General features: G+C 39.5%; 3 protein-coding genes across 4 annotated transcripts in view; all 3 read right to left on the bottom strand.

Annotated features, from left to right (window-relative positions):
- slc41a1 (solute carrier family 41 member 1) overlaps positions 1-1,764 on the bottom strand; it is an 18,340-nt gene extending 16,576 nt beyond the window's left edge. The window contains exon 1 of the mRNA XM_025060314.1: positions 1,149-1,764. The gene's annotated coding sequence lies outside the window, so the exon portion shown is untranslated. The remainder of the gene's footprint in view (positions 1-1,148) is intronic.
- The window catches only part of LOC103386273 (contactin-4-like), a 695,358-nt gene that overhangs the window by 224,898 nt on the left and 444,436 nt on the right, over positions 1-26,024 (bottom strand). The gene's annotated exons all lie outside the window — the stretch shown is intronic.
- Positions 8,145-25,317, bottom strand: klhdc8a (kelch domain containing 8A). 2 transcript variants are annotated; one of them, XM_008320484.2, is made up of 9 exons: positions 24,432-25,317; positions 22,668-22,732; positions 16,410-16,619; positions 16,001-16,211; positions 14,782-14,946; positions 14,354-14,572; positions 10,514-10,615; positions 10,177-10,325; positions 9,941-10,042 (listed from the first exon to the last, which is right to left on the bottom strand). In XM_008320484.2, the coding sequence occupies exons 3-9, from the start codon at positions 16,572-16,574 to the stop codon at positions 9,989-9,991; spliced, it is 1,065 nt and encodes a 354-aa protein (XP_008318706.1). In that variant the 5' UTR covers positions 16,575-16,619; positions 22,668-22,732; positions 24,432-25,317; the 3' UTR covers positions 9,941-9,988. The 2 variants fall into 2 exon arrangements, with proteins under 2 accessions (XP_024916080.1, XP_008318706.1); XM_025060312.1 differs by having other exon boundaries at positions 8,145-10,325.

Genomic DNA, 26,024 nt, shown 5'->3' with positions numbered 1-26,024 from the left:
AATGTATTTTCTTTTGTTTCTTTCTCTTGCGAGCATAGGCGTTTAAACTAAATAAAGTCGGTAGGTGGCAGTAATGATTCTGAAACAACACTGTGGTGCGGTTTAAACCCTGTGAGGAATGACAAGTTTGGTTGGGAGGCTGGGTTACAAGGATGAGTTCAGTTATGTCAAGCATGGAAGGAGACTTAGTGAATAAGTTCAAATATCCGATAAAAAAAGGATTCGTGTGAAAAAGTACATTTTAGAGGGGCATTCAAAATTCAGTAAGTGAATGTTTTTGGCAAACCATTTGTGGAGATGTACAGCTCAAAAAAGGGCAACAATACCCTTAAATCTAATGGTAAATGTGTCTAGACATGTCTGCCATAATCAAAATGTGAAGCCATATATAGAATTAGAAAATAAGTAAACGTCATTCAGGACAAATCTATTTACATCAAAACACTTCTACAGGCGGGGTTAACGTTTGGAAGTCCCTTCTTTGTTGAGTTCTTTGACCAGGTTGCACAGTTACCTCAATGACCAAATAAATATAAAAATACATTTCCAAAAAAAAAAAAAAATCAGGACTTTTGACAACTACGTTTATTATTTTTGGGTTTATTTTGATATCCAACGTACAACTTTCCGCTCTTTCTGTCGGTTTCTTGACTCTGCTCTCATCCGCCTCGCGTGTTGCGACATCCCCTCCCTCACCCTCTGCCCCCGCCACACACACTTTCTGGCTTTCTCCAGCTGAAACAATCCTCTCTGTTTAGTAGTCAGGACCAACACCAGCCGAACCCAACAGGGCAAAGGCGTAAATTAGTGCCGAGGCCTGAATAGACGAGCCCTCCTGTTCTGTTCTGTTCTGTTCTGCTGCTCATTTAAACCAGGCCACAGCGGTGCTGCTGCTGCTGCTGCACATGTCACTGAGTCACTGACAGCGACAGTGATCAAGTCAGGAGCACAGATATGGTTGAACACGTTACCATCACCACCGACACTGTGACTAGTCTGTTCGCCCCGTGTTACACCTGCTCCACGGAAGTGTAGCTCCTCATCCACTCACATCCTGTCAGTCTCGGCTCCTTCTCTCTTTAGCGATGTGCCGCAGCTACCACCACATCAACTGAAATAAAAGGACGAATCTCAGCTACAGCTGTTACCTGTGACTCTCTGAGCAGAGCAGAGATGATGATGATGATGAGGATGAGGATCAACAGCCTTCGTTCACCAGCTCCTCTCGGTGTTGCGCTCTGGCTGAGGCGCGGACGCCGGTGCGCACGTCTTATATACGGTACCGGCTCCGTACAGCTGCCCTTAATGGTTAATGGTGGTTAATGGTTACACCTCTTGCTTCTCACTCAGTCACTCCCTCCCTTTCTGCCCTCTGCGTTCCTTCCTCCTGCGTTAGTAAGGGCTGTGTGCTATTTAGTCTTACCCCGCTACACTGCACGGTACAGTGGCCCCCGCCGCCCGGTTCCTGCCTGCTAACACACCCGTCTAGTGCAGGGGGCCGGGAAATAACAAGGCGGGTCCTTCCCTCCACACTCTCAGATGACGACCCAGCGCTGAATCCCCCTCCACCTCCTCCTCCTCCTCTTAACCACCCCTCCCCTCTCTGCTGCGCACATGCCCTCACTCTGACACCCGCGTGTGTAGAAATGTGTCCCCGTGTGGTGCCAGTCTCCCCCACACGGCTCAAGTCTGCATGGTTACCGTCGAGAGGACGAACCGAGAGGAAAGTTTTAATTTAACAACACAGCCAGCCTCGGTTTTCTCAATGAATGACCATACACGCACATCACCACTGAGCAGCACAGACTGCTGGTCACTCATCATCCACTGAGTGGAAATGAATACAAGAAAGTCTTATCTAAGCCAGAGTGTTGCAACACTGACCTAAAACACACGGGGTCAGGGATCCAAAACGTAACAGATTGGATTTTACCAGTGCAACAACATTCAAAGGTATAAACATTTCTTCACTAATTTGAACACATCCTACACATTTTGTGTCCTAAAATGTTAAATATAGGTAGTCTACTTTAGTCCCTGTGGTACTGTAACTGAGTTTGCATGTCGTTCCCGTGTGTGAGTGTCCTTCTCTGTATACTCCGATTTCATCCCTTATTCCAGGGATGTTCAAATTTTTGAAATCTCTTTGAAACTGAGAGCTACTTCAAGGGCACGTTGTAATACAAGGAGAGCTACTTGTTTAATACAGACTTCCCGAACAATGTAATAATAGTTCTGGGACAACACAATACAATAGCAGACACTCTCCTTATCATCGTCACTGCACCTATGTGAATATCATTGCAAGTGTAACTGATTCAAAAAGCACAGTTACAGTACAATTTCTGACCCTCTTGTTGACTCGTTTCCTTTGTTAGAACATACCCCGCAGGCACCTTAGGTACTCCACCAGGTGCCCCCGGGCACCACGTTTGTGACCCCTGGTCTAAGATATGGGCCAAAGGGAATTGGCATATCAAACATATTGTTGTGTCGTGCTTCGACCAGAAATATTGAATATGAACGGACAGCAAAAAATATTTTTCTTCAACAAAATAAATAAAAAAAATATTTAATTTAAAATCAAGCAAAAATAAGTTGTTCATAATTGTTGCACATACAAAGTTCAGTATGACAACTGTTCACAGCCGTCCTCATCCATTCATTATGTTCTGAATAGAATTGGAATTAGGACGTTAAGAATTAAAAAATGACTCACCATGCATATGGATGGGATTTGAACACTGCATTTAACCCATCTAGTAAACATTAGCACATACTTTTCACTATAGACTGAGCTCTGGTGGGCCACTTAAAATGATAAGGTGGGCTGCACCTGGCCTCATGTGTGCCTTAGTCCAAAAGCATACAGGGTTCGTTTGTGTCATTATACAGAGCAGCAAGTTGTACGGCACTGAGATCTACAATGGCTTGAATAATTTGTTGCTAAGATATATTGCAGACTTTGATCAGTAACCGTTTGATCCTTTGAACTAAGACAAAGAAGCTTGTCATATTGTCTGAAAGGTTGTTTTTTTTTCTTGTGCCATCCATCTGGCACAGAAGCCATCTACTGTATGTTGTGCACAAGACCTAAACACATTTAAAAATTATAATTATTTGACATCTCTCACTCTCAATAAAAGAACTGGAGAAACAGGTTTGTGATCTGCAAAGGTCTTGCTGACACTGGCACTGCATTTAAATATGCCTCATGCCTCGTATTCACAGCATGTAATATTAACAGGTTTTGTTGTGTGTTTCTTGTGTGTACACTTCATTGTGTTTTGTTTGAAAGTGCGTGCAGCCTCAGCCACTTTAGATACAGTACATCCTCAGTGAGCAGCAGTCCTGACAACCTCCCCAGGGAACATGCAGATCTGTTGGGCTGCTAGCTTGTTGCTACACGGCTGCAGCAACATCCACCATTATTATATTACATTAGCAATGAGAAAACATGAGTCATTTCTTCTCTTTTGTGGTAATATCTATATCAGCCTTGATGGAATGAGACTCTAAGTCTTTTGTGGTAATATCTATATCAGCCTCGATGGAATGAGACTCTAAGGGGTTTTTTTTGGGTTTTTTTTGCTGTAGTGTTTCCAGGCTTGTTTTACTCAGTTTTTTACAATACTAGAAAAAACTATATATATATAAATAATGTAACATATTTATATAATGTATTATATATATATATATATATATATGCAGTGCCATATATATATATATATATATAAACAGGCCTAGCGTTTATTTCAGCAACATTATGTCCAGCAGGAAAGTTAAATACTGCTACAGAAAAGAATAAGGCAATCACAGATGTCAGACCTGCCCTCTTGTGGGGTGGCGAGGTATTGCACTTTCAATTAGAGAAATAAACAACAGCCTTCTCATACATAAACTAAACTCTAGGTGGCGTATGGGAGGTTTTGTAGGATTCTTTACAGTGACTTACTGTAGTACTCAAGACCTTTATATTTAAAAAGTGGCATCAAATGAAAGATATATTAGTTAGTTACAATATTGAAAATTTGAAACACACACACACACAGCTCACAGCTAGAGCTACAGTTCTGGGATATTTTCTTCCCTCCAAAGAATTGTATCTTTAAACAACATGAACCTTCATGTCCTAATACTGTGGCAGGAAAAGTAGACTATGGAATACATGCACACGTTACTTATTTTGTTATTGTTTTTACATAAGTCAATATACAGTTTGTTCTTTCTATGTGCAGAACACATAGGTCTTCAGGCGTCTACCCACTGAAACAGGATTATTTATTTTAGCCCTGTTCTGTAAAAGCCAGTTGTCTTACAAGGCTATTTAAAATAGATGAATAAAAGGGACACTCTACTTCAATGATATTAAGGCTAAAATGTAGTTTGTAAAACTATGTAAATTAAAACCTCCAACACACTACAAAGATGTAACACAAAAAGAAATGTTACCAGTGACATTCATCTTTTCTCTTGACTAAACAATTAGTGGTGTTCAAAAAAAAAAAAAAGTAACCCCTTTTAATTGTATAGACTGTTGACAGTTGAAGAACCTTCCACAGTTTGTTGTGTGACTTTTTGAATCAACTCTCGCAAGATATTTTCCAATATAATCAATTATTAATTTAATTCATGTATTTTCAGGTCTTTTCTGGTAGAAAATGGAGGAGTTCCTCTGTAAGTCAGTTTTTAAAAATATACAGCTTTTTTTTTTTTACATGTGCACTGACTTTTCAAATCTTCCAGGAACTGGAACTGTACTGTTCTGTCTGGGTGTAGCAAACATTTACTGGCTTCATTCATAAGTTTTCCACTGAACTTTTGTTGATGATGAAACTCTGTTGATGCTCCACTCATTCACTGTTTGATGTTGACATATTAACTCACTCTCACTGTGGTGATATATGCACAAGAGAGACAGAGGGAGAGAGGGGTAGAGGGAGAGGGGGGAGGCCGAAATAATAAAATAAAATTCCTCAAACAAGGACGTTGCATTCTGGGTGTCCGAACTTCCCTGTTTGAATGAAGAAACTTCAAAAAAACTGTTGGTTTAAAACAGACTTCTACAAAACTCATACTCATCAGGTATCTGAAAGTAACACAAGAAAAGCCATATTTTAGCCCAAAACTACCGTAAATCTGCTATTAAAGCAGATGAATAAAAAGCCACGACACTACTGAGACTGAAGTTAGAAGAATGTGAAAGAAGCTAAAAGTAATTAGTAATAGTGATTAAGCTGTGCCATCTATAGCTTTGGGTATAAATGTATCCATGAACAGGAGGTTTGAAAAATCCACATGTTGCCAAGCTTCAAATATTGTACCAAGAGAAAATAAAACAACAATGGTTCACTTTAGTGTGTATGAGTTTAATGGGAGTCCTCATGATACTACTGTAGTTTGCAGGTACTGCAGTTCTGTGGTACACACTGACTGTGACCCTGGAGGAATGCAGACACAGAGAGTGGAAACTCACGGGTTGCACTTAAGAGGATTCAGGCACTAAGAGGATTCATTCTCATGCCCAGTACACATGATTACACATGATAGAGTGATGAACGCAGCTGAGCCTCTGTACAGTCCTGTCTTTGTAACAAATAACCTTTGCATATCCTAAACTACGTAGGATTGAATAGTGGTCGATAAAAATAATCTGTATTCCTTGAACACAGATTTTAAAAAAAACTTTAGTAATTACTATGGAAACACATGTATATAATATACAAAGTTTAGGAGGGCTATTTGGGGAATAATTATCTTATTACCCACAAGTATGTTTGTTACATATGTATATGTATATAATAGATATACTGTAAACATTGTGCAAAAAGCAGGTATAAATAGGTAAAAATAATAAAAATCGAAGCAAAAATAGAATAGCAGCACAAATATAAATAGTAATAACAACAATAACTAACAAAATAAAATCCCAATATACAGAACTCTACACAGACGCAAGTTCAAGTTCAAGTTTGTCTCCGTGTCAACAATGTCAGTGTGACGGGGGTGAATGAAAGGCTGTATCACAGACTGTCAGTAGACGCAGTGATAGCTGAGTGATTGGGGAGTGGTAACAAGTGCACGGTTCCTGCAGCCTGGCACGGACTGCTTCTAGTGGTTAATGATAATTCAGCCTCATTTTCCACACAAGGAAGTGAGATGAGAAGGGAGGACAAAACAGCAACGGAGGCCTGCAGCACCTCGGCCGAGTGACTGTCTATATTAATATTATAGTAATTTAATGTATTATCCTCCTGACTACCAGGAAGAAAATATTGTCCAATCACTTTTTTTTTTAAAAAAAATCTCCAATCTTTGTAAGGTGATTAGTCATGCCTTTCACATTTAGTATCATTTTAAAAAGCCCTAAATGTGTCCATTCAGTGGGAGACAGTCAGGTTTACAAATGTCCTCCACAGAGGACACATATGAGCTACTGGTAGTCAGCATAATACTGACAATATTAGGATATTACTGTAAAATACTGCCCACTACAAGAGACATTTCTTGTAGTATGTTTCATAGGGCGGCACTGTCATATCCTTCCATCCCAGAATTCCTGGCAGCAGCCCTGTCTGTAGGTAATATCAGTTCTCTTGTAAATCCCCCCTTTTTATTTCTTAAACTGTATTTGTAGATAGAGAATATATAGAACACAATAAAAGTAAAAAGTAACCACAGTCAAAGGATGTTGTGATCTTTGACCCCTGGCTCTTGTACTAGGGATGCTTTAGCATTTTTAACTGCTGTATAAACAGGAACAGAAGACTGCAACTGTGCATATGTGTGTGTGTGAATCTGTGTTGACCTGTGTTGACCAGACACTGTGCAACATGGAAATCTTTTTGTCAATGAAGGAAAACCGCAGTGAATACTTCACTGTGGTCGCCAGTATGTGTGTGCATGCATAAATGGGTGAAGAGTAACCTGTGAGTAACAGTGCTGAGTGCACGCAGGTCATCTATTAAACAAAGCAGACATCACTGTTACATCATGGAGAATTGAAAACTCAGTCAGAATCCTTCCAGGTCAGAGCAGAGCAGTGAGTTACTATGTATCAAAAAGTGTACATTTTTAACCTTGTTGAAACCCTGCTGAGGATTAGAAGGATCATCAAGCATGGTTAAGGCTAGGTCACTGATTATGCTGTTAAAATTCTTCTTACATTTAAAAACTTCTACGAAAAATAACAATCGTATTATTTTATTTACATAGTTATAGTAAATAGAACAAAACACTCAAACCTAATTACATGACCCCACATCACACAGAACCTGCTTCTATGTAGAGTCCTGCTTCAGTCCGTGTGTGCAAACACTGCCATCTAGTGTGCACAGATGCAATGCAACAATAGATACCATCCCATCACTGGTCCTCGTAATATACGGTATATCATAACAATCCAAACAATGAGTACAAGTACAAGTACAAAAAAAGTTAGGGTTTTACTCACAGCTGGATTTCAGCGGGGGAAAGCTGCGCAGCGCTCTGGAGGCCGCCCCATGACAAACCCGAGGTTCCCCCGAAACTGAGAAGCCGGGTATCCAAGCCGGTGAGCCAGCAGAGACCACGCGGTCCTGTCCTTACGTCCGTCATTATGAGAAATGGACATATTAACGAACCGGAATCACAGGGGATATTGAGAGTGTTGCATCTTATTGTACACAGGAACATGGGTGGACCTTTCTGCTGTGTCGACAGAATCAGTACATTTCGGTGGTGAATAAAGTACTGTCCCATACTACTTCCCAAACAAACAGTTATTGCTACTTCTGGCTTAAATCGGTCCAATTGCTTCAACATTGTACTTGTCAAAGGTCCCGCTTGAAGGACCTGTTGCTAGTACGTAGTACGTACGTTTGACAGTTCGAATGACAGTATGGCGGGGTTTTACAAAAGGCCTCTTCCGGTTCCTGTGAGCGACGCAGCAGTAAGCAACATATTCCTACAAAATAAAAGTTAACGCATTATAATAATGGTCGGCGTTATTTAATTAATGACTAAAAGCTATAATAACGAGTTAAATATATATATATATATATATATATTCACACACACACAGACACACAATGTAACTAATGCAACTTCAACCAGCCAACGTTGATGTCCTTTCTACACATTTGTTTGAGTGAAAATGCATAAATTCAGGCCACACATTTGTCATATTTTTAAATGCATTTCATATTGAACAAGTCAATGCTAGGTTTAACAACACTCAAAATGTATCACAGTAGTTTAACATTCTGTTTTTTGACCTACTGGATTCCTAAAAATGCCCTCAGTACTCTTTGTGAAACCAAAGAGCAAAGTTGCTATTAGCACTATATTACCTATGCAGAGAATAATTCAAAGTTGGTAAAATAAAAAAGTGAGATAAAAAATAACAAAAACAAAAATAAAGAAAAGAGGTGAAAAGATAACATTCAAGTTACCAGAGATTGAGATAATGATGCTAGCTAAAAATTAAATTATTAGTGAGATGGAAAAATGTAAAATAAAAGATGGATAAAGGTTAGTTAAAAGATATGCAAATCAAATGTTGATAATACGAGCAGAGCTGTTTGAGGGCCAACAAATACTCCTTTAAAATGATTTCACATGCATGTTCTAATTTAGTGAAGTTAAAACATCTGAGGCCAACAACTGAATACATTTCACTAGCTAATTTGTTTGTTATTTCAGTGCTTGCATTAAGTCTATAGGAATGCTTCTAATGCAGTCTAGACATGACACATCAGAGACAGACAGCATTTTCTATACAGTATAAGTGAAGTGGAGTGAAACTGAATTATTCTCAGTGACACAATGAAATGTGTCCTCTGCCTTCAACCCATCACCTTAGCCAGCAGGGGAGTGCCCAGGGAGCAGTGTGTGTAGACAGTGCCATGCTCAGTGCACCTTAGTGGCTCCTGATGAATGGTGGATTCGAACCTGTAACATTCTGGACACAAGTCCGCCTCCTTAGCCACCAGGTATAAATCAGTGTCATCACCTGTGATCGATGGTAACCAGATATAAAGCATTGTGTAAATATGGCATAGATCAATTTTAAATGTGGCAATGACAATTGTACGTTCAATTCTTAGAAAGCTGTGAACTTTAAATACATACAAACAAAGACACAGAATCAAATATAAAATGCATAAATATCATTCCTTCTGTCTAAAATGCTAAAAGTGATGGCTGCAAAATACATTTTCCCCAGATCTGCACTACAACGTACAACATAGAAGTCTCACATACAACAGGTATCGAGCAACAGCCTACATAGCAACAATGCTCACGAGGCCCACATTTAGACATGATGTGCAATCCTTGAGTGGCCCACGTCTGGGATCTAGAATGGAGAACACATCTGGGATCAAGAATTTGATCCCTATCTGAAATTAGGAATATGGTCCACTTTTAATATCAGCAAATAGCAAATAGATTCATCTAGTTTCCAGTAAGAGCTGAACATCTACTATCCAGAATGTGACCCAAGTATTGTTGTCAAGACCTTAGACCAATCCGGTATGATGTGATGTTGTTCTATTCCTTGTTTGGCAGAATGTAGTCAACCAAAATGTATCCAAAATATAGCCCACTATTGATATCCACGATGACAACATTACAGCAATCCACAATTTGGTCAACATCTCTGCTGAACTTTAACCAATGCTGTCCCAACTCACAGTGATACCACTCACTAGATACCAGACATAGGCCAATCAAGGTGTGTTATTTACCACTGTTTACAAGTCGCCCTTTCAATGGGCAGAAAACCACCTTCCTCTGTAGAAAGAATGTTATTAAAAAGAGAGCCAGCTCCTTCGTTGTGCTTCTTCGCGGATGCCCGTAGGGGGCAGTATTTGACATGACATTTCCTGTATTGTACACTCTTACATTCCAACTCTCCTTATTTTGTCCTTTGGTCTTGTCTTTACACTTTACACTTCTGTTTGATTCAGGAGAAGTGAAGAGAGAAGATGATGTGGATGATGTAGACTTAGACATACTCTTCTTCTTTGACATAAAGGATCTCGTGAGCTGAACTGGGAACCTGGGAGAGAGAAAGAAAAAGAGAGAAATACTGAACCGACCCACCAGTCAAATTTTGAACCTCATTTTGGTCCGCGAGCCAATGTATGGTCTATACCCGTGGTATTGACCATACATAAACACAATCTGCTGCACCTGGTTAACACCTCCCACCACTAGGAGGCGGTCTCTGACAACAATAGAGGAGGCAGAGCATCGTGGGAAGTTCATAGGAGCCAACCTTTCCCACTTCTTCCTTTGAGGATGAAATGCCTCCACTGTGTCCAGAGCTGAGGGTTCGTGACCTGAGGAAGTCGGAAAGAATAAATCCAGCTGTATTTATACAATTATACTGTATTTTATTTTGTTTTCTGATGTGAGCAAACCCTGCATTTAAATAAAACATTTTTCTGACTTTACAGCCAATTTACAAATGGTAATGTTAAGGTTGCAACATACCATTCCAGATGTTAGGTACCCTCTCACCACTCACCAAGTCCACCTGCTACAACCATCCTGCCACGAAGAAATGCAGCAGCAAAATCTGCTCTTTTTGTCTTCAGTGCCACTGTGTCCTCTGACTTTAACCATATACCTACAAAAGGGGAGGAGAAGAATAATTCAATACAACTTTTTCATACCAATACAGACGCTGCAACTTGGAGTATCTGCCGATACCAATATCAATCCAATACCTTTTTTTCTCCTCCAGCATGCTGTGGGCGGCCGTTGCTGCGGTGATAGTGTCCCTGTTTACGGCATGTCGTGGAAATTTACCTTTTTCTCCTCCAGCATGCTGTGGGCGGCCGTTGAGCATTTGGGCTTAGGTATCAGATTGCATGGGCTGCAGTTGTTTTCCTTATGTTTGGTTCTGAAATTTTAACCAGTATTTGACTGATACCAATCCTGAGTTTTAGAAAGAGGCATCCCTAATAATAATTTAAAAAAGAGCCATTTAGCCTAGTGTTACTACTTTACTTATTACACACAGAAGACAAGAGTAAAGCAGCCCAGTGCATGGTTAAGATATCAGTAAAAATAAAATTTGAATTTGAAAATAATAATTTGAATTTTATTGATCCCACGTTGTCGAAATTGTTGTGTTAACCACAGATCTGCTCAAACAGGCTGCCCCTTGGACGTAGATGTAAAAACACATCTATGTCCAGATGTAAAAACAGCTACAGTAAAGTTTGTCGCACATTTCCCCCATATTTGTATCTGCAACATATATAGTCAGACCATAGAAAACCAAATTCTGTGTTTTTCTGAATATTCCCATGTTTAATACTTGTTTTTGTTTGTGTCCTTTCAGGGCTTTTTCTCAGTATCTACCGATTCCCACTTCATTCTTCTACTCTATCTTATTTATTTTCAATCTTTTCCTTAAACAAGAGGTAAAGACAACACGGTCAGGACAGAGACACAATCAAGTAGCTAGATTAGGACAAAGATAAGTGGGCTGATAGTGAGTCTTTGTGTGGGTTGAGTGACAGAGATGAGAATCACGTCGGCCTCGGCTGCCTCATCAGTCTGTGAGTTTTAGTCAATAACAAATGTTGCCTTTTCTCCTAAGACAGGTCAATAAAACCTTGCCTACCAACATAAAAGCAAATGTTTGTTCAGATTTATCTCCTATTGATTCAATCCTGGATCAGACCCTTTGATCAAAGCTTTACACTCTCAGTGTTTCAGGCCACTTAGTTTGTACCTAGCAAACATGAATAAACAAATAAGATCCCAGCACTGACTCGACGGTCAGTTTTATTCCAGATTGATTTCTATTTGTTTCAGAGAGATTTATCAAAGATTAACAATACAATGATATAGAGAAAAAAACTGTATGAAATATTCTTCTGAAGAGGAAGTCTGTGCAGCAGAATAAAGTAGCAGGGATATTGCATAATTAAGGGAACACAGTAGAGGCAGAGAGAGGAAATGAAAGAGGAACACCGTAGGCCAGGCTACTAGGACAGGAATAGTGCTACTAAATAAAGGAATCTAGAATGGCAGAAAAGTACTTGAGGGTGAGACAGGATGTCTGACAAGAAAAGGAGACAGTGGTAAGGTGTGCCATCAAGGTGGCATGTGGGTTTAGGGTTGGGAAAAGTTAGGAGTTAGCTTTTTTTAGTTATCAGTTCAGAAACCAGCAGATTTGGAGTTGAATGCTACGGAGAGTAAGTTACAGATACAGTTTATGACAGCCTCGACCTACAGTGTTTCGTGGTTTCGTCGCCACCTCCCAACAAATTTTGCAAAGAAACTAGTAGGTGAGCAGAGTAGAAGAATGCTTTGTCATGCGGCACTAAACGTGGAAGACGGCTTTGTTTACATTCATTGATTGTACGCCAGTTGCAGAAAAACTGCACCCTCTCTCTCTCTTTTCATTCCAATCTGTTTTCATTCTTTTGTTTGCCTTTCTATTTACTACACAATAGCCGTCAAATAGGAAAAATGAATGACCCATACAACCATTTTGCCACTCGTAAGAGCAGCTGGAAGCCAAAAGTACCAAATATAGCTAAATGTAGCTAAGAAATAAATACACTTTTAAAATTTCAACCATAAGTTAGGTGAGACATTGATAAACATTCGATAAAATTGTACTAGAGATAATATGCAGTGCTGCCATGAATTTCCTGTATCCTGCTATCTGCTTTGTGATTGTTTGTTTTGCATTTATAACAACTTGACTTTATTGCTGTGAAACACCTCTCGCATGAATATGAATGTGTATGTGTATGTGTGTGTGTGTTCCTGAGTGCATGTGTGTGAGTGATATTGTTGCAGTTGGATAATAAAGCAATCTGTTTCTGGCTTTTGTAATCTAAAGCAGTGATTCCTCGCTCCCTCCCACTGCAGCTCATCTCCTATCTCATCTCCACCAAAATTAGATTTAGAACTGGGGTGCAGCCACTGTTTCCTTATATGTGTGTGGATATGCATCAGCATCTCCGTGTGGACACCGGGGTTTGTTGAAAGTTTTTTCTCTTTTCTGCTTTTATCAACCGACTAACACACAGGCAAACATACGTAAACACACAAAACAAATGCTCCTTCCCTTGATTAGCAATTAATAACATTATGAGCTCATGTTCTGGTTGATTTGGCTTCAATCCCACCAATCCCTACCTAGGACCATATAACCAAATGTTCAAAATGACTTATTGATTATGCTCCCTGCACCCTCGCTTTTCTTGGGTCCCTCCACAATTTGTTCACCTGTTACTCTTGGGTGCCTTTGCCAGATGGAGGGATAAGTCATGCTGCTGCATGGTTGGACATAGAGTGTGCACAGATTTAAATGGAACTTTGAGCAGTTGGAGAAGAAAAGTAAAGGAGTCTTTCAGCTTAAGTAGAGATCAATGTAATAACTAATTTGTGTAATTCTAAATAAATGCTAAAGCTAGGTGCTTCAAACTAAAACAGATACTGAATGACACATTTCCAAAATCTGGCCCCGGGGGCCAATCATGGCACCTGAACACTGAGCGTATAAACCAGAGGCTCTATTTTTCAAAATCCCTATTTTGTTTAGCCTTAAGGAAGAAAAATTCTCCTTTCTTGAGGCTAAATCTTAGCTTCTATCCTTTTGATATGTTTCACCTATTTTGAGGCGAATTATTCTGACTATACATTGAAAAGCCCAACTGCAGCGCGGTTTGTTTAACTTACAATTGTGTTATCAAACCAGCTCCAGAAGGAAATAGTTGCTTACATCCACACTGTGTCGTCTAACTTAAATCCCGTAATTAGTCAATTGGAACCTAATAACTCCAGGGAAATGAAAGAACGCATAGCATCATCAATCACATAGATGACAAGATCAATAACTAAGTCACCCGCAAGACCCTATGTGTGAGTATAGAGCAGGGGCAGTATGTTAGTTTGGACGCTACTGACATTTGCAATTGTGAAGTTTCCACCAGCCAAGATGAGCACATTTCAATAAAAAAAATAGTTATTTTCTGTCATAAAATATTCAGCCAATACATTCTCTAATGTCTTATTTCTGTGTTCTCCTTACTGACACCTTCTTATCTCCATTCTGGTATTGTAGAGAAAATAAAGAGGATCTTATAATTGATCTAATGGAGATAAGTAGGGATGTAATGATGCATTATGAATTGGTTAAAAATCAATTGACTTGCGTGTACGTTGGAAGTACACTAGATTTAGTGGCACGTTGTGTTATACATTGTGCTATATAGTGGACAACTTCACTCAAACACATTCTGCCACCACTACAAAATGGAGTGCCCCCTATATAGTGCAGGGTGTTGGGAGTGGTTTTGGACACAGCCAGTATTGATTAAAACGTGTGTTTGTGCACCTTGGTTGGTGTCGAAAATGTTAACGTTCTTCGTAAACTTGGAGCTGTGGTGTCCCCCTCCTTGACGCAGACCTCCAAGCAGACATAGCCTCCCAGTTGGATCCCAGATTACACCACAATATGAACGTTTGCAAGGCATCATGGGCAGGGTCGTCCAAGAGCGCATCTCCACGTCATACACTTCAAATGCCTTTACTGGTCTTTTACAGTGACGACCACCTGAAAGACAAGAATGCAGCTGTCAACATGACACGAGGCTGCTGTGATTTCCCTGAGAAATTTTCCACCAGCACCAGCTCCGTGTCATTGATGAGATCAAAAATAGTTTGGTTTCTTTGCTGACATGGTGCCAGTATGTTTAACTAAACCATTTTTAAACCATTTTATTCACAAAGACAAAATACTGAGCTGGAAGCACTTTATAGTACCTGCCACATAGAGTTTGTTGCCAAGCAGATGTGTGTTAGCATCGTAGCGAGGGGTTGGCATTGGAGGAAGTAAAGCCCATACATCTTTTCGAAGGTCATATTGCTGAAGAATGCTACGAGGAAGCAGGTCACTGGCCATTCCCCCGACAGCCAGGGCGCGTGTATCTACACACACACGGAAACGTGAGTTAAAAATCCAAATCCAACATTACATTTCTACGTAATATATTAACATTTTCTGATCTCTCTGTTCTAATCTTTAGTAACCTGATGTTAAGCACGTAACAGCATCGTGTGTTTACTGTGCTAACAGTTTTCCTACGAAATTCAAGGCCTAACTTTTGCAAACAAAATGTTTTCTTCATCTGTTATTTGCTTTTTTTGGTCACAACTTTTTCAAAAAATAAGAGAGACTGACTCAACAAAATTGAGCACGTAAATAGACTAGTACCCGTTGGTGAAAAAACATCTCTGGTAGCTGAAAAAATTAAAGTGTTAAAAATGTGCTAAAGGCCACGAAGCTGGATGAGACGTTAACAGAATAAGGCAAAAGACCATGACAGATGCAGGGAGGCCAGGCAGAGCAGGAGCAGAATAAAATTGCACTCTTCATGTCTGGCACTTCAGGACGACACTTACAGAATGAGAATTTAGGTGGGCAAGAGTGCTAAAACAAAACAAAAAAAAAGCAAAAGAAAGAAAGCCTTAATCTTGAGCGTGAGGATTAAAATGGGCTGCAGGGGAACAATCTGCATTTTTATTATGTTTTAACTTCATCAAATTTTTATTACACAGTCTTTCTCTTCTCTATTTCCATTGCATATAACTTGCACAAATAACCAAGAATAAAAGAAACTTTGGGGAGTGGGTGATATGAATTGTTGGGGAAAATAAAAGTTTATTACCTAAACTTTATCATCCAATAGCTGGAGAAAAATCTCTAAATGCCAAAGAGAACTACACACTGGCATTGTTTTCATTTGTCCCAATCAATGTCTTTTTCGGACCATTTGTCTCTTGTTCAGCTGCTTAAAAATGAGTTTGTGAATAAAAATACAAACAAACACCTGGTGATCATGATGTGGTGACAGAGATGACAGAGCCGTGTGATGATGCCTATCTAGAGGATATGCTTTTGAGTTAATAATTAGCATGTATTTGGGTCACAGCTTATTTCACCGGTTTTTACTGTCATCTATTATTAAGCAGTAATTTGTACCTTTGACTGTGATGGAAACCCCCATGAGGGCCTCCCGGAGAGCGCTCCTCCTCCTCCACCTCCCTTCCTCTATGTTGTACATCTCCACCACCCTGACAGGACTCTGGTCCTCTCCCACTCCTCCCACTACCAGGATCTGCTTTCCGAGGACTGCCACAGCCGCCCCAGCACGAGGAGTGGGCATCTGGGGTAAACTTATCCAGCGGTCTTCCTGCAGGTAAGCAAAAACAAACAGATACCATTGCCACAAGATCAACCCATACAAACAATGCAAGCAAACAGGTTGGAAACTTTGTCAGAATGAAGGACACATTTACAACAGTATTCAAGTTTAAGTTCAAACCCTTTTAACACTATATGTTTTCAAAAACACTGAAGACAGAACTCTGGATATGGATTTGTGAGGTACCTCCGGAGAGTAGAGCTCAAGACTTGCACACGGCCTCCCTGCAGCGTCGCAGCCCCCCAGCATGTACACCTGTCCCCCAACCTCTGCAAGGGTGCGGTAAACGCGGCCATTAGAAAGTCGTGCCAGGGTCTGCCAGTGGAACTCCTGGGTTGAAGGCACTGCCATGACCTCAGCAGTCTTGCAGAGTCTCACAGCAGACTGGATGGAAATCTACAACAGGACGACAACAGAGAGAAAGACAAAGACATTTACATTTTTCCTTAGATGTACTTTAGTTTTCCGAGAATGCTGAAAGCTAAGTATTCGTTATGTTACAGGTGTGGTTAACCATAGGAGGCAAAAATATCTTTGAAGATTCTGAGTTATCCGGGTCATGGTCAAGGTTCAAGAGTTCCGTTAGGCAACTGGACTTGAAATTTTCTCAAGAAGACGTAAGGCAACGTAAAGAGTTTCAAAATGACAAACCCCAACTCACACCTCCAAATGTGACCTCTGCTTTTAAAGTGACCAGGGGGCAGCATTAAGCACCCGCGGAGCAGTGTGTGGGGACGGTGCCATGCTCAGAGCACCTCAGTGGTAACTTGGCAGCTGGTTGAACCTGAAACCTTCCGGACCCAAGTCTGCTTCCTTAACAACTAAGCCACCACTGCCCCTACCCCTAAACACAACACCAGTGACTTACTTTGTTTCCATTTTGTTACATACAGCCTAAACCTTTCCAAACTACTTCTTAGTGAATATGTTGTACCCCAACTACTTCCTGCTACAGTGCATTAGTTTCCTTTAAAATGAAAGTGTGTTTTGTGTTATCTTAGGTTCAACCACAATGTGAAGCCCTCATCTACCCAACTGTCACAAACACAAAAGAAATACTATGGAGAAAGACAGAGATTTCAGTATCTCAACAAACACTGCTCGTCCCACAGACACACACGGAGAAAGAGAGGAGGAGATAGAATGTGGAGTGTGGGCTCAGTAGTGACAATGAAGTTTACCAGGACAGGGAACAGCCTGGATAAAGACCAAGTGGAAACCTTTTCCAGAGACACTGTGGAACTTTAAGCTAAGCCGTGAGGAGAACCGAAGGTCAAATTGGTTTTTTGTAGTATCTGTCAAGAACTTAAAGACAGTCTGAAGGGTGTATTTTTGCCGTGAACATTGGACAGTAAATATATGCTTTGCTTTTCAGGCCTAGATGACCATTAAAAAAAGAACAAAAGAACACTCAAATATGACACTTACACAATCACAATCTCTCAGTCACCTCTTTTCATAGCACATCTACAAGCCTTTATATCAACCTTCCTGTGTAGATTTATAACTACAAAAATACAGAATACATAAATAAACGCAGATAGTTAAGATTTTTATACAGCAAGAAATTTAGCGGTAATCTAAACTTAAAAGTACTATATTTCTGACCACACTAGTGTAAACACACCCAGTGGTGTTTAAGGTGCCAGCTGGTGTCTAAGTTTTTTTTTCAAGGTTAAAGGTAGTACTTTTGAGTGAGAATATAATTAATATAAAATGTGACTGCGCACCTATACGCTTCATCTCCATATTTCTTCTCTCTTTTCACTGCCAGACTTTATCATGTCATTTTTTGATCATCTCTCGTCATAGACATATTAGCACAGATTGAAGAAGAACAAAGGAATGTCTCTCTAAAAGACTTTTTTTCATTTTTTATGCATTTGGGTCCGTTGCCAAGCAACAGTGAAGTTTTCCCAGCAGCCACAGTTGTTGTTGTTGTTTTTTTTTCCTTCATTTTTATCTCTTTTGCCTGATTGCTTATCGCTTGGTTTGCTGTTAATAATGCTTTATGAAAAAGGATGAAAAACAATCACAAGTGTTTGCTCTCTGATAGGCTGACCCCGGCAGGCGTGCACATAATAATGAGGCAGGACAGTTCTCTCCATGCACCACTCACACAGTGTATTAATTGCAATCTGTAACTGATTTGGTTCATCACATAATTTTTTTAATTAACTGCATGAACAGCTTGAGATCAACACTTAGCCTACCAGCATCATTTAAAGTCACTTACAATCAGCATGCCTCCGACTTAAAACTTTTAATTAGGTTACTAAGGCACTCTTGGATCGCTATACCGCACTGGGACCTGTTTTCGATGTACAGCTGCTAAACGCTCTATTAATATATTTTATTATCATATCTTGTCTTATCAAAAGGAGCTAATCAAGTTTATCATTATCAGGCTGTAGAGCACAAGGAACCAAAGTCCGGAATGAAGACACGGATCTGACCTTCCCATTCCCATCCAATGAAGACACGGATCTGACCTTCCCATTCAGGAATAAAACTAAAGCAATAGGTACTTCAGTGTAAGCAAAGGCAAATTTTGGGAATGACTGGAAAAGTTTGAGAATCACTGCTTTACTGTAGGTCTCTTTCTTGTCTAATATTATTATTAGATGTTTATTTCGTCTTTTGACGATTCGGCTAGCCAATCGATGATCACTGTCGTAGGTAATATCTTCCATCTGGTCTGATATTTCTACATTACTGTTTCTTGGGTTGTAAAGGACTTCCATCTTCAAAGTGCCGACACACTGATTTGTGTGCGTAACAATTGAATTATTGTATTTATCTTATTGCACTACACACTGCTGTTGTTTGACATGGTTCAGAAATTATCCCCTGAGCTACCACAGCCAGTTCACCTCCCGGAAACTCACTGCGGTTCTGACTCAAACTGACTCACCTACTTGCACTGTACATCACTGAGCAACACAGATTAAACTAACTTTTGCCAGAAAAGAACTGCAAGAATCCTTCCGTGTCTGAAAAAATATCAGCTCCTTATCAATCTTCGATATACAAAAACTGTACTACAATCAATTGCAAATTATTCTCATGACTGGTATGCACTCATATTTTTATAGACTGCCAAAAAGAACAGATGGAGGGTTTTGTAGAACTATAAAAAACATATCAATTTTGGGAGAACATTAGCAAATATGACAACTGCATGGCATGCTTACTAACATTAGTGAAAAAAATTGAATTGTCAGTGTATTAATACTGTGAATTGAGGTTGCTGTCCTGAGTGTTTCTTCTTCTATGGTTCAACACGGTCTAAGATGTTGCCAAAAGTGTGTTTTAATGGTTCAGTTTTTTCTTTTACCTCATTGTTTGAACGTAGCTAGCATGCTCCCCAAACTATTGTACTGCAGTTGCTCCCCTTAGCTTCATTTACAATATGCTGCTGCTGATTCGCTAATTTTCATATTTGGAAATAACAAAATGTTCCAGGCCAGCTGGTACGTTGTCTGTACTGGTATTAAAGAGGTAAATAAGATGCCTAAATCCATCAGCAGGGGGTGCAGTTTTTATGGTGAGAGAACTGAGATTAAATACTTCAAGACTTCAAGATTGGGTTTATTTGTCATATGCACTTTCAACACAGGGTCTACAATGCAATGAAATGCTTGGGATGGGGGGACCGTAGACTCGCTGGGGTAACATAGAACACACAGTACTAGCAGCATGCGATACTACTACAGGGAATAAGGTAAGGAATAGAGGGAGAAAGGGGGGATAGTAACAGTGCAGGCAGTGCAGGAGTAGTGCGACACAAGATAAGGACATCTAAGTACAACACAGGTAAGAGCATTAACACACGGGGTAAGAACTTGTAGAAACACCGGGGCAAAAACATAACACGGGATTGGAACATACGCACACACAGGGACATAGGTTATTGCACATGTTGTCGTAGTTAGAAGTTATTGCACAAGCACCTGTGCCTTCTGCTTGTTGTGGTAAATACTGGCACCAGTGTTCAAAAAAGGAAATAGCCTACTTGGCCGCTAAGTGTGATTGTCATTGTTCTGTTTAACAGGTTCATGTGCTCTGCTGACAGGTGCAGTAAAACTGAGAGCACTGTCACTGTAGCAACTAATATATTCTATCAAATCAAAGTTTTAGTTTTAGGAGACTGAAAAAAGATTAAAACCCAACAATGTATCACAAGCAGTTTAGAACAGAGAGCTACAAAATAGTTAATGTTGACAAAGAAGGTAAGTACTTCAATTTTTCAGAATCAATATATAATAATTGAAGAGATAATTGCAAAGAGACAAAAAGCAATTACAATACCAACAACAATAATTATAATAATAATAGTAATAAATGTGATGTCACTCACTATTTAATTTTTAATTCACCAAACATAGTTGATGAATCCTGTCAGGGTAAGGTCAACTGGTAATTTACTAGCAACTACGCACTTCACATCAGGAAACATTCAACAGTTTCCATCCATTGACATAGTCCAGGGTTTTAACAGTCATCAGTCTCTTTTTTTAAATAAGCTAACAGTGACAGAAATGGACAGAGTTCAGTTCTATAACGAGGGCTGTCAGGGAGTACACAATCCAGATGGCAAATTAAAGTGCTCTGAATTACTGATGATGTGTGCGTCACTCATGCTGCCGTAAAGAACATTATGTTTTTTGATGCTGCGTTTGTGGTTTGACACGTGACTACAGCTGAAACAATGGAAATGGAATGGAACTATGGTGTGGCACTGAACAAAAGCAAGGATTACCAAAGTACACAAAACCAGGCTTGATGACATTCCTGCACTGCTGCAATATCTTGTTTCATAAGAACTACGTACATACAACTTCCAAAGCGCTGTGGTATGTCCCTGAAGCACAGTGCTGCACCATCCACCACCAGCTGAAATACTCATCCACTCCTTGGTGGAGTGGTTCTGCTTCCCTTCACTGCCTGCTGTGTAGGAGTAAAAATTAAGAGTGAGCTAATCCAGTGTGACAGTGCTGTGGAAGTGGAGCAAGAAGTAGAGGACCAGAAAAATACAGTGACGATGGAGGAAAAATGGTGGAAGAAGTGGGCTAATGTTAAAAAAGGTGGAGGATATGTAATGAGATGGGGGAATAGTTTCAAAGGGTGGTGATAGAAGCTGCGTGGTAAAGCGAAAGGGTTATACTGAGCACAGTCTCCATTACAGAGGGGAACCAGAGACATCATAATCCCTGTGGCCTTATAAGTAATTACTTTGTGATAGAGAGAGAATGGCAAGACCTATCTGCTGTCAGCAGAATTGGAATTAACTCCCTAATGGTTTTAGCCTGCTGTACCCTGATTTTGCCTGTGTGTGTGTGTGTTTGTGTGTGTGTGTGTGTGTATCCACAGCCCTCTTAACATTTGAGAGGTTAAATTTCAGAGTGAGAGCATTTCTGAGGGAAAGGATATTTTCTGTCCAATTGAGAGTAGGTTTAAAATAAAGGTTTGCAGCAATATTTAAACACAGTTCTACTGCCTGGAGTACACTGGTACATGCAATGACAGTGTATTAAAGATACAAGTAGTTTTTTTTTTAGGTTTACTTCTAAGTCAACCAGCTGGTAGGGCTGTCAAAAAAATCCAGGTGCAACTTCTCATGTGGAAGATTATATAGAAATGGATCTAGCCACAGGCATGACCAGGCAAAGACTGAGGCTCATGGGTAAAGAGAGAGGGTTAAGAGACTAAATCTCATTTAGAGAACCTAGCTCATGGTTGCTTTATTATTGCTTTAAAAAGTTTTAGTACCACAACATAACAATGGCCTTATGTTATTGTTATGTTACAGTTATGTTATGTTGGACAGTCTCCTCTCTCCCACAAACAAAGTCAAACATCTGGAATACAACGTTGACGTAACTTTGGTGCGTACCAACCCAGGATTATTTCTTTAAATAACATTTCATCATCATCAAAGATCTTAAACTACAGAAAGCATAGTTTAGGTGAACGTGATTAATGCTCTCGGAGAAATTAATGTAAAAAAGGCAACTTAATTCAAGCTCACAACGCTGAGGCAAAGCAAAAAGGCACTTTTTGGTACTTTTTTAACTGAAATTGACAATGTCAGCCACCTTGTCATAAAACGATGAGCCATTGCCAGCATTGACATGTGGAGAAACAGACAGTCTTAACACTCCATCAGTTTGAAACGCTTAGCTAACTCTGACAGGAAGCAGCTCTGCACTCTGTTTCTATGTCATTGCTAAGCTGCAAATCAAACTGCATGGATTCAACCAAACCTGCTACCCATCATGGCTAGCATTAAACGTCAATACATATGTATATTTGTATACGTGTGCATGAAAAGAAGTAATTAATTGTTGATGAAACAAGAACAGATTAGTGCAGGAAGCAGGGATGAAAATGGAGCTAAAGAAGCCGGCAGGTGAGGAAGAGAAAATGATAAAACCACTGTACCTTCAGGAAGTAGTCCCAGGCAAGTGGAAAGCCCAGGGGATTTGTCTGTGATGTGAATCAGCAACCTGTGAAAAACAAAAGACCATGAGCAACCCAGTCTGCAGTGTCCTCTTTACGTCATTGACTGTCTATTAAAATTGATGTAGGTATCAGGGACAAATTATGGTTGCATGATGAAGCTACAGAGCAGCTAATAGTTTTTATGGTTTAGTTTATTGCGCTATTCCATATTTAGTGACTTCTATGATAAACACCCACATCAATTGTGTAGATTCAAATCTGATAATTACAACATAGTGTAAAGGCTCAAGAATTGTTTTGTAGATCCAGCTGTTGTACTCTTGTGTAATGAAAGTAGCATGCCACACCAACGGCATTAATGAAACAACTTTCCCACATTGTAACAATGCCACACCAACGGCATTAATGAAACATAACTTTCCCACATTGTAACATGTGCATATTTCTGTTACAGTTCCAACAGTGTGGACAAGTTATGACCTTGAAATTTATAGTCAAGCTTAAAGTTTTAGAACTTTTGAAGTGAGCGAAATTTGGAGGAGCATGACAAATTCCTCCTGGGAAAAGGGAGAGGAAGAAATGTCAGTTTCCCCTCTGTGCCTGTGTGCTCTGAAGTGCAGTGAATACTAAGTGAGTGACCTTTTAGATAAAGTTTGATGGGGGTTTTTTATGCACTGTCCATATTGTCACAAAGAGTGTTACAGTAGATCCATCATCAATCACCATGCCTGTGACAAATGCTGTGAAGAAACCGATTCATGTTAAAACAGGAGTGTCAATAAAGTTACTTTAAAATACTATTATAATACATTTCACTTACAGAAAAGTTTTTTTTGGCATACATCGTCAGTAGGACTGAATATTATCATACGTGCAACACCGAATAACCATCCGCCACACTTTTGATTTAACGGCTACATCAGCATTAAGCTATCTATCTATCTATCTATCTATCTATCTATCTATCTGTCTGTCTGTCTATCTGTCTGTCTGTCTGTCTATCTATCTATCTATCTATCTATCTATCTAATTTTCTTAAATACTGTTTTCTGATATGGGGCTCTAATGTCTCATTACATTTCAACATTCTCTGTTTTATATCCTCCATATTTTATTTATTAATTGAGAATAATAAATGGCAGCTCGCTACGTTAACTGTGCATTTAGTGACAGATTTGTTTTCTTCCTTCGTGGTAGCTCAACATGCTGTCAAGCCTAGTGATAGTGTCTAACTAATAAAAATCCTTAAAATATGCTAATAATGGAATTTGTTTTCATGATGTCTTATCCAGTAGATACATACAAACCAAATAAAGCTCCATGTCATGTACATTAATAACATGATTAATGTTTACAGTCGACATTAGTTTGGTAATATTCCTTCAAACACAGCTGTTTATAAACTCTTACATTAAGTAAAGTAAAATGAAGTAAAATAAGCAAACGTTTTGACACACAAAAATGTAAATATGTACAGTATAGTGTGTATATTAAATAATAATAGAACACACAACAATATCCTCATTCAATATTGAACATTCAATCATAAACCTTTGTATTATCACAGAAAGATTACAGACTGAAGACACCACATTTTTGACTGAATATTATAAAAATAAGACATCTGAAATAAAAATAATATTAAAGCTGCTATAGCTTTTACAACGTAAACTTTGTGTTTGAACTGAATGAGGTCTTCCTGATATTCCTACTGTCTCACATCCCAGCTTTAGCTTTACTCACTTTACCCGCTCCAGTCGCACCGTCACTCGGTATGAATGTTTGCAGCTTCTCCTTTCCCTCCACCGCGGCTTTTCTTCACTTCGACGTACAGGGAAGCCGAGCGTCAACTCACTCGAAGCCAGGCGTCGAAGGAAGACGACGACGACGCAGAGATGCTAACCTTCTGGATGCTGCTGCAATCGGAGAGAAAAGTCGGGGAGCAGCGGCGGAGAGCAGCAGTGAAGACAGCGGTTCACAGCTCACACCGCCATAATGTGGGACACAGATAAACTATTCATCTTTATCGCTCGAATAAACGTTGATCCTCCCGATGGTACAACCCGAAGAGAGATAGCCTGTGTGGAGTGATAACCTAGATTTAGTGAGAAATAATTCTGCTCCATATAACACGTGGCTAACAAGCGGCTTTTCTGTCATTTCAAAGCATTTTTTTTTTATTTTGACTGGCGAAAACAGGGCCCTAAAGGTTAAGTGCACAATTTCAGCTGGCCAGATTGGTAAATAATAATAACCGCATATTTGACTTTGTCACCCATGCATTGCAAACTGTCGTTGTGATTTATTGGTATCGTAAACAAATCGATCTCACCGGTACAGGGTGTTCAGCAGCCATAATGAAGGAAGCAAATTAAGGGGGACGTAATGTAATCAGCAATTTAAAATTAATTCACTATATAATTACTTCACTAATGAAATCTTATTCTAATGGCTTATAAACGTATATTGAGACATTGGTGCCTGCTAAAAAAGAACATAAACAGGAGGAACTGGCCATAAATCCAGACCCACCTCTACCTCCTCTATAACTGCACATTAAATGTGGGCATACAGTTTCCAGCCATGGGTAATTTGCGACCCCTGTCTCCGGTACAGCTTACTGGTTTGAAACATACACACAAAAAAAAGATATAGATACTTGAATTAATAATTACAGTGCAAGTACTAGACAACTGTAAATATTTGAAATTAATAATGGCTGTTGGCTCGGATATTGGTTTATTATGTAGTTGTGTTTAATATTTTTATTATTTATTTATTTATTATTTGTTGAAGAATAATAAAACATACAACAGAACATTGACCTGATTTTGATGACTTGAATCTGGATGGAGACAGAAAACCGGTTTGGAATACATACACTTAAAGTAGAGCAGGAAGAAAACCAAGACAATGCATCATCAGGATGATATCAGTGTTCAGTCTACACAACACTGTCCATAAATGGGACATTTATATGCATAATGTGTTTTGCAATGTGTTTTGTTAGTAATAGTCACCATTATTCCCAGGTGAAAGCAGCATTCATTGTCCAGAATTTGCAGTGTGTCAATTAAGCTGTGTGCTTCGTCTGATGGACAGTTCAGCTTTTGAGTTACTGCCATTGCCTCTAGGATATCTAGCAGTCCCAATTTTCTCTGTCTAGCATTCCCATTTTGTTTAGTTTTTGCCCAACCCTGTTATTTTTCTAGAGCTAGACACAGGGAATGTGGCCCAGAAATCCAGCTATGAAGATGGGTATAAACCTGCTGTCAGCACTGCCTTCTGCCCCCTGGAGACCTAGCCTGATTATAGCTCCATCAGTCTCTCTCTTTA

This window comes from Cynoglossus semilaevis, chromosome 11, assembly GCF_000523025.1.
Source record: "Cynoglossus semilaevis isolate Cse_v1.0 chromosome 11, Cse_v1.0, whole genome shotgun sequence".
Taxonomy (NCBI): domain Eukaryota; kingdom Metazoa; phylum Chordata; class Actinopteri; order Pleuronectiformes; family Cynoglossidae; genus Cynoglossus; species Cynoglossus semilaevis.
The sequence above is the reverse complement of the archived record's forward strand: the minus strand, read 5'-3'. Positions and strand labels throughout refer to the sequence as shown.

Coding starts and splice junctions, on each gene's coding strand:
- klhdc8a (XM_025060312.1), bottom strand. CDS start 16,574: ATGGCAGTGCCTTCAACCCAGGAGTTCCACTGGCAGACCCTGGCACGA. Junction 16,212..16,409: donor TTGAGCTCTACTCTCCGGAG/GTACCTCACAAA, acceptor GCTTACCTGCAG/GAAGACCGCTGGATAAGTTT. Junction 14,573..14,781: donor CAACAAACTCTATGTGGCAG/GTACTATAAAGT, acceptor CTTGTCTTTCAG/GTGGTCGTCACTGTAAAAGA.